The following is a 9505-nucleotide window of genomic DNA, read 5'->3' on the forward strand; positions in this document are numbered from 1 at the left end:
CTATTAGCTGAAAGCTTCCTACAAAATCAGACTAAAATGAATGCTATACATGTATTAAATAAATTAAATCCTTATTAACCTAACAATGTTGCTGTTATAGGACATGTTTACCCAAGAAGCATCTAGAGTAGATGTTGATGAAATAAAATATGCATGTGATGCATTACATCGAGCCAACCAAAACATTACAATGGAAGGGCTTAATGTAGAAAAGCTGTACGGATTGGCTAGTGCTAGAATGGGCCTGGCTATTACAGCAAGATGTGTGGCCGGAATTGTCATGAATAATATAGATCCAAGACATGTTGATAGAAGGGTTAGAAAACTTATAGAGGCTGCTCAAATACTGTATGATGAAACACACGTGAATTGGACAAGGTAAAGTTTGATTGAGTTTTTTTATTGCTATTTCACACAAATTGCATATAATGACGCCAGGAAGATATAACTTATTATACCTTTTGCAATTTCTTGTGTGATATTTTATAACAAGAAACACAAGTTATTGTTATTGTTCAATAAATCAGAAAAAATATTAAGTGTTTTTGATCATTACCATACCTGTTATAATTAACCATATCAGCTTAAAATGACTTTCAACACTTGTTTACATTCAAACTCCGATGATTATTGTTTAAGTAATCCAGCAATTCTGCACCTGTTTTATTGCAAATGTGAGTTTATATAAGGAAACGTGAAATAGCCATAATATGCAAACAAGGGAAAATGTGATAAATGATGATTGTATGTGCCAAAATATGAGCCGCGCCATGACAAAACCAACATAATGGGTTTGCGACCAGCATGGACCCAGACCAGCCTGTGCATCCGCTCAGTCTGATCAGGATCAATGCTGTTCGCTGTCAGTTTCTCTACTTGTTATATGGTTTGTAAGGGAACAGCATGGATCCTGATCAGACTGCGCGGATACGCAGGCTGGTCTGGATCCATGCTGGTAGCAAATGCATTATGTTGGTTTTGGTTTTACTACCATTATTGTATTAAAATTAAACATAATGAATTTATTACTCAGGATATACCTGGTGAAGCACCTATGTAGATGTTATGGTATTGATGTGTATCAGTCAATTTGTCAAAATGCAGCACCATTCCTTAGATGGATCAGTATGAGAGATACAAACAGAGATCAGGTATATGATATTGACCTATTTCTATATTCATGACAGGGTTATTTCATAGAAATTGGGAAAAAATGTTAAACTTTCATTTTGGGAAATCCAAGCATGGGTATTTGTCATCCCTCTTGTTTTTACACCACACTTCTTAGATATACATGTATATTAAATTCTGAATCAAGGATTTTAAGTATTCATTGTAAATTAGAATGATACTACTTTAGGATGCAGTGATATCATAACTTTTTTTATTGCATACCTGTCAGCTTTTGAGGCATTGTAAATATGGTATTGTACAGCCATGCAAATATTTTGATGTGATGTCATTTGCATTATACAAACAATGTATCAAAATCTTGAAACAAAGTGATCCCTCGGAAGCTTTACATGAGGGATAATGAATAAGTGCAACATCCCTCACGCCCCCTAGCACCGACTTGAGCGGTACTCAATTCTCAACACTTAATAGTGCTGGCATCAATGATCTCGAAGGACCAGAAAAATATAACAACACTGAAGTGAAGTACGGGGCAACTTTTAACAGCTGCCACACATCACTTGACACCTGCTGTTGTGAAGTATAAAAATCTGGAAACAAAGTGATCCCTCGGAAGCATTCAGACTTGCCAGAGGCTCACATATTATTTTAATCAACTCGTTCAATTCAGTAATGAACTTAAACTCGTTCAATATCCTCTATGTATAAAAAGGTGGGTATTAAAAGATACTGCAAGTATTATAATACTTAAATTTGAAGATGTTACACATATCTTTTGGTTGAGTACTGATGTATAATTTCTTATGTTTACAGGTTGTGGAAGTATCTGATAGATATATTGTATGTGGAGATAATTATACAAGAATCAGAGAGGCTATAACAAAGGTTATCCTTGGTGAAAATGTTGAACATCTTTTTGAAACTGTACAGGTACGATTTCCTTCATCTCTTTATATGTATCATCTTTATATTATGAAATGGAACTGTACAATTTGCCTTTGGCAGAAAAATAGAAAAGTTTGCAGGTCATTGGTAGGTGATGATGTTGTGCATGCTTCAATTCAAAGTTCATGCTTTGTTTATTCAGACTTTGGTGAAGTTATTGTCCCCCGCCTTTTCGAAGAAAAAAGGGGGATATAGAAATAGGCTCTGTTCGTCCGCACTACCAAATAGGGATAAGGGGCCATCTAACTGTAAACAGAACAAAAGAGAACAATAGAGTTCATTCCGTAACAATAGAGTAAGGGGCCATTGGCCCTCTAAATAACAAAAGAAATGGCCCCTTATTATATTTCGGCGTGATGTCCGTCCGTCCGTCCGTCCGTCCGTTTGTCACACTTTCGTGTCCGGTCCATAACTTTGTCATTTATCAAAGGAATCTGAAATAACTTGGCACACATGTTTGTTATAATAAGACAATGTGTCATGCGCAACAACTAGACCCCTACCTCCAAGGTCAAGGTCGCACTTGCTCATTCAAGGTCAACATTGTCTATTTGAGGATATATGTCGTGTCCGGTCCATAACTTTCTTATCTTTCAAGAGATTTTGTAAATACTTGCCACAATTGTTCACAATAATGAGACAATGTGTCATGCGCAACAACTGGTCACCTGCCTCCAAGGTCACACTTGGAGGTCAAAGATTAACATAGTCTGTTATGGGGTATATTTTGTGTCCGGTCCATAACTTTTTCATAGATCGAAAGATTTTGTAAATACTTGCCACAAATAGTCACTATAATAAGACAATGTGTCATGCACAACACCTGCATCCCTACCTCCAAGTTCAAGGTCACACTTAGAGGTTAATAATTAACATAGTCTGTTTAAGGGTATATTTTGTGTCCGATTAAGAACTTCGTCTTAAAATAACTAGGCCGTATAGTCACAATAAGAAGACGATATGTCAAGAACAACACCTGCACCCCTACCTCCAAGGTCAAAGTCACACTTAGAGGTCAAAGGTTAACAGTCTGTTATATGGTATATTTTGTGTCCTGTCCATAACTTCTTCATAGATTAAGGGGTTTTGAAAATACTTGGCACAAATAGTCACAATGATAAGATGGTATGTCATGCGTAACACCTGTGTCCCTACCTCCAAGGTCAAGGTCACACTTAGAGGTCAAAGATTTACATAGTCTGTTATAGGGTATATTTTGTGTCCGATCTATAACTTCTTCATAGTTCAAGGGATTTTGAAAATACTTGGCACAAATAGTTACAATAATAAGATGATATGTCACACATAACACCTGCACCCCTACCTCCAAGGTCAATGTCACACTTAGAGGTCAAAGCTTAACATGATAAATTTTTAAATTCCGTGTTTTATTTTATTTCTTTATAAATTCATTGTTGCATTTGCAGATCTAGCATTGATTATAAGTATGAATTGAAAGTCCTGAGATCCATACCTCAATCTTTTGAAATAGCACAATTTTATTCTTCGTATAAAAATTCCCCGAGGCGGGGGACGTTGGTAACTCTGTTACAAATTCTTGTTTGCTTAAATATAGATTATTTGTTAACTTATCTATTTGTTGCAGACCACCAAATATTTCCTCTCTTGCATTAGGACCTGCATAGCTTCTATTTTGGTAGCACCGCTGATCACTTTAAACCAACATGAAATTTTTATGCCCCTATATAGCGTTGCACTTGTCCGTCCGTCCTTCCGTCTGTCCTTCCCTCCGTCCATACGTCTGTCCGTCCATACGTCCTGAAATCTTGTAAACGCAACTCCTCTTAAACCAGATGGCAGATTTTGCTTAAACTTCCAGGGATGAACAACCTTAATGTGTAGATGGTAGTAAAGGAAGGAATTTTTGCTGCGACCAAATTTAACAGAATTATGGCCCTTTGTTGATTTTTTCCCTATATACTATGTAGAAATTTTGTGAACGCAACTCCTCTTAAACCGGATGGAAGATTTTGCTTAAACTTCCAGGGATGAACAACCTTAATGTTTAGATGATAGTAAAGGAAGGAATTTTCGCTGTGACCAAATGTAACAGAATTATGGCCCTTTGTTGATTTTTTCCCTATATACTATGTAGAAATTTTGTGAACGCAACTCCTCTTAAACCGGATAGCAGATTTTGCTTAAACTTCCAGGGATGATCAACCTTAATGTGTAGATGGCAGTAAAGGAAGGAATTTTTGCTGCAACCAAATTTAACAGAATTATGGCCCTTTGTTGATTTTTAGCTCACCTGAGCATATGCTCAGGGTGAGCTATTAGGATCACTCTTCGTCCGTCGTCTGTCGTCCGTCGTACGTCGTCAGTTGTCCGTTGTCCGTTCAAACTTTTCAAACGACATCTCCTCTGAAACCATAAGGCAGATCATAATGAAACTTCACAGGGATGTTCCTTGTGTGAAGCCTTAACAAAGTTGTTCAAAGAATTCCATTCCATGCAGAACTCTGGTTGCCATGGCAACCAAAAGAAAAAACTTTAAACATCTTCTTCTAGAAAACCCAAAGAGCTAGAGCTTAGATATTTGGCATGAAACATCTTCTAGTGAGTGTCTACCAAGATTGTTCAAATAAAAGCCCTGGGGTCAAAATTGGCCCCGCCCCAGGGGGTCATTGATTTTCCCTATAGGCATATAGTAAAAAACTTAAAAAAATCTTCTTTTAAAGAACCCAAAGAGCTAGACCTAAGATATTAAGCATGAAACATCTTCTAATGAGTGTCTACCAAGATTGTTCAAATAAAAGCCCTGGGGTCAAAATTGGCCCGCCCCAGGGGGTCATTGATTTTCCTTATATGCATATAGTAAAAACTTAAAAAAATCTTCTTCTAAAAAAACCCAAAGAGCTAGAGCTTAGATATTTGGCATAAAACATGTTCTAATGGATGTCTACCAAGTTTGTTCAAATAAAAGCCCTGGGGTCAAAATTGGCCCCGCCCCAGGGGGTCATTGATTTTCCCTATATGCATACAAAATGTATAGTAAAAACTTAAAAAAAATCTTCTTTTAAAGAACCCAAAGAGCTAGACCTAAGATATTAAGCATGAAACATGTTCTAATAAGTGTCTACCAAGATTGTTCAAATAAAAGCCCTGGGGTCAAAATTGGCCCCGCCCCAGGGGGTCATTGATTTTCCTTATATGCATATAGTAAAAACTTGAAAAAAATCTTCTTCTACAAAACCCAAAGAGCTATTTGGCATTAAACATGTTCTAATGGATGTCTTCCAAGTTTGTTCAAATAAAAGCCCTTGGGTCAAAATTGGCCCCGCCCCAGGGGGTCATTGATTTTCCCTATATGCATATAGTAAAAACTTTAAAAAATCTTCTATTAAAGAACCCAAAGAGCTAGACCTAAGATATTAAGCATGAAACATCTTCTAATAAGTGTCTACCAAGATTGTTCAAATAAAAGCCCTGGGGTCAAAATTGGCCCCGCCCCAGGGGGTCATTGATTTTCCCTATATGCATATAGTAAAAACTTTAAAAAATCTTCTTCTAAAAAACCCAAAGAGCTAGAGCTTAGATATTTGGTGTAAAACATGTTCTAATGGATGTCTACCAAGTTTGTTCAAATAAAAGCCCTGGGGTCAAAATTGGCCCCGCCCCAGGGTTCATTGATTTTCCCTATATGCATATAGTAAAAACTTTAAAAAATCTTCTTTTAAAGAACCCAAAGAGCTAGACCTAAGATATTAAGCATGAAACATCTTCTAATGAGTGTCTACCAAGATTGTTCAAATAAAAGCCCTGGGGTCAAAATTGGCCCCGCCCCAGGGGTCATTGATTTTCCTTATATGCATATAGTAAAAACTTGAAAAAATCTTCTTCTAAAAAACCCAAAGAGCTAGAGCTTAGATATTTGGCTTAAAACATGTTCTAATGGATGTCTACCAAGTTTGTTCACATAAAAGCCCTGGGGTCAAAATTGGCCCCGCCCCAGGGGGTCATTGATTTTCCCTATATGCAAATAGTAAAAACTTAAAAAAATCTTCTTTTAAAGAACCCAAAGAGCTAGACCTAAGATATTAAGCATGAAACATGTTCTAATAAGTGTCTACCAAGATTGTTCAAATAAGTAAATAAAAGCCCTGGGGTCAAAATTGGCCCCACCCCAGGGGGTCATTGATTTTCCCTATATGCATATAGTAAAAACTTTAAAAAAATTCTTTTAAAGAACCCAAAGAGCTAGAGCTAAGATATTTAGCATAAAACATGTTCTAATGGGTGTCTACAAAATTTGTTCAAATAAAAGCCCTGGGGTCAAAATTGGCCCCGTCCCAGGGGTCATTGATTTTCCCTATATACATAGAGTAAAAAGTTAAAAATCTTCTATTAAAGAACCCAAAGAGCTAGAGCTGAGATATTTAGCATGAAACATGTTCTAATGGATGTCTACCAAGTTTGTTCAAATAAAAGCCCTGGGGTCAAAATTGGCCCTGCCCCAGGGTTCATTGATTTTCCCTATATGCATATAGTAAAAACTTTAAAAAATCTTCTCTTAAAGAACCCAAAGAGCTAGAGCTAAGATATTAAGCATGAAACATCTTCTTATCAGTGTCTACCAAGTTTGTTTCAAATAAAAGCCCTTGGGTTAAAATTGGCCCTGCCAGGGGGAGGGGGGGGGGCAAAAGTCATTGTTATTCATAATTTGTGTATAGTAAAATCTTCACATCATGAAATATCTTCTAATGGGTGTCTTCCAAGTTTGTTCAAATAAAAGCCCTTTGGTTTAAACTGGCCCGGCCCTGAGGGCCTATGTTCAGGTGAGCGACCCCAGGGCCATCATGGCCCTCTTGTTTCACTATATACCATATATATGTTGTCAGTGGGGGCATCCGTGTCCTTTGGACACAGTTCTAGTTTTTTAAATAAAAATTAATCTTTATAGTAAGGACTTATAATTATGTATTCTTGTTATCTTAGACTTTTCACAATTACATTAGTTATTTGTTCCTGTTCTGTTCTAGGAGCTTCAAGCTACAGGAGTTAGAGTAGAACCGATGTTACAGCTTGCTGTACATAGAGAAATTACAAGTTCATATCTGTACCCTCAACAACAGAGGAAACTGAAGGCACCGGTATGTACACTGCATGCATGAAAATATCATATATATATATATATATATATATATATATATATATATATATATATATATATATATATATATATACAAAAAATGAAAACAAGTGCCGGAAAAAAGTCACATATAAATAAAACAAAAAACACAGTCCATGAGTTAACTTATTTAATTATTTGCCAACCGGTTTCTCTTATGATCATCAGGGCAAATGTGACGTCGTCGCATAGTAACGACGACGTTTTTGTGTACACATGTGTACGCATAATCTAAAAATAGTAACGTCATTATATAGTATTAAGTTTTGGATTAAAAACATCAATAAAATAGCGTTCTTTAGATAACCTAGCTGAAACGTTTTTACTGTGAAATTTATAAAATGGGAAAATACAAAAGAACGCTATTTTATTGATGTTTTTATGGGGTTTTATGTTATTAGTCAATATGTTTTCACCTATGGTAAAATCAAATATATAGTTTATATATATAAATTAGTACCCCTTAGTTCTGTTGTATGGAAATGTTCATTATAGGCCTATATAGTGGCATATATAAAAACTGACTGCATGAAATAATGCCACTCAACTCGGTCTCATATATGGGCCCCGTAAGTGAAGATATGTGTGAATATATATATATATATATATATATATATAGTTATATTATTAGTTATAAAGATTGTTTACAGGTTATATGGCCCTATATAAACGGCTGTTTGTAAATATAACCCGAGCCATTAGGCGAGGGTTATATTGCAAACAGCCGTTTATATACGGCAATATAACCTATCAACAATCTTTATAACGAATTTATAATACAGCAAACATCATTTTTTAGAGAAAAAAGTAAGATTTTTTCATGAATCGACAACAGCCGTGTATATAAAACTGTATAAACATCACGATTATCCAATGAAAAGCGACGTTACAAACATGCAGTATTATAATACAGTATATAGTATGACTATCAATGGAAATTAACGATCAATAGAAAGTGATATTAACCTGATAATATTATCATAAAGGGTGTTGCTAAATTTACCTGCCAATTGATAAATTGATAATGAATTGACTGTAAATTCTGTATTAGCCAACCAGTCAAAAATTTGTGCAGAACTCATGCCATGGATGTGTTGCAATTAAGTTCAAGGTGACAGTTGAAAATAGAGAATATAAGAATCTCTAAAGAAAGTCCAAAACTGCAGAACCGAAAATGTTGCCGACTCGGTATGATTGAGCGAAGTCATATGTCTGACAATTTTGTGACAGCTCTATAAATCCTATATGCTTCGAAGAATTTTCATCAAACTAGGCTCAGATATTCATTTTACAAAAAACAAAAACAATATGGACCTACATAAAATCTTAATACACAGAGATGATAGAGGTATTGGCAACTCTAGTGTAATATTACTGACAACAAAGATTATGATATTGTTTTATTAAGTCAACTTATTGACAATTCTTCTTACTTGCTAGACCTGGCCTTTGAAATCTTATCTACATGAAATTATTTTTATTTTCCAGGTTATGGAAACATTGAATACGTTTGTGCAAGATTGTAATGCAGTGAAAAATAAGGTTTGATATATTGATTTTTTTTAATGTAAGCAGGTATAATAACTTGACTAGTCACCAATTAAGAGTTGGGCCAGTGTACTTATCCATGCACAATGACTAGGCTCTGTTTTGTTATTTGATTTCTTTTGTTATTCTACAAACTATCTTGTGACACAAAATTCAAATTTGGACAAGCCGAAACAAATTAATGCGTAAGTAATTACCTAGATCGTTTCCACTTCTCAAAACTGTAGGGTTGTACAGGTTTAAGCTAGAATAAGATTTTTTTTATAAATTATGTTGGTAGCAAACTTCATTTGCATATTTTGATATTTTACATGCAAACAGACAAGCACATTGTAAGAGGTGTTTGATTTGAATTATTAATTTCTTTTAATATTAATCTTGCAAAGGTTATATATTGTATTTGGATTGGATGCTGTAACTGAATTGCTTTTTTTCATGTGTTTTAAGATTGACAATGGAATTTTATTTCAGGTCTTCATGCAGAAGCTTATAACAAACCAGCTTGTACCAAGACACCTTGTGACTGTTGAAGGGGAAGATTTACGCCTACAAGGAATACAGTGCCTAATAGTTCACTATCTATCTGTAATGATGTATGTGAAAGGGGACAGAACTCTGCTTCAACCTTTACAACTTCTTATGATGAACCCGCAAGCATGTGTTGTAAGTTGTAATTAATTATTGAACTTTCTTATCATGTGCATGATTTTATTCTGTATGCTGTTT

At 35.3% G+C, this 9505-nt stretch overlaps 1 protein-coding gene across 1 annotated transcript; it reads left to right on the forward strand.

Annotated features, from left to right (window-relative positions):
- Window positions 1-100: 100 nt before the first annotated feature.
- On the forward strand, window positions 101-9412 carry LOC132742620 (E3 ubiquitin-protein ligase RNF213-like; the record flags this gene model as incomplete). Its single annotated transcript, XM_060731078.1, is given in 6 exon segments — window positions 101-378; window positions 1034-1151; window positions 1948-2064; window positions 7083-7193; window positions 8720-8773; window positions 9251-9412. Coding segments are annotated over 6 exon segments (840 nt in total), but the record flags the coding sequence as incomplete, so codon positions are not given.
- Between the last annotated feature and the right edge of the window lie 93 nt (window positions 9413-9505).

Source organism: Ruditapes philippinarum, unplaced genomic scaffold, assembly GCF_026571515.1.
Source record: "Ruditapes philippinarum isolate M1 unplaced genomic scaffold, ASM2657151v2 ctg23727_1_1_1_1, whole genome shotgun sequence".
NCBI classification, from domain to species: domain Eukaryota; kingdom Metazoa; phylum Mollusca; class Bivalvia; order Venerida; family Veneridae; genus Ruditapes; species Ruditapes philippinarum.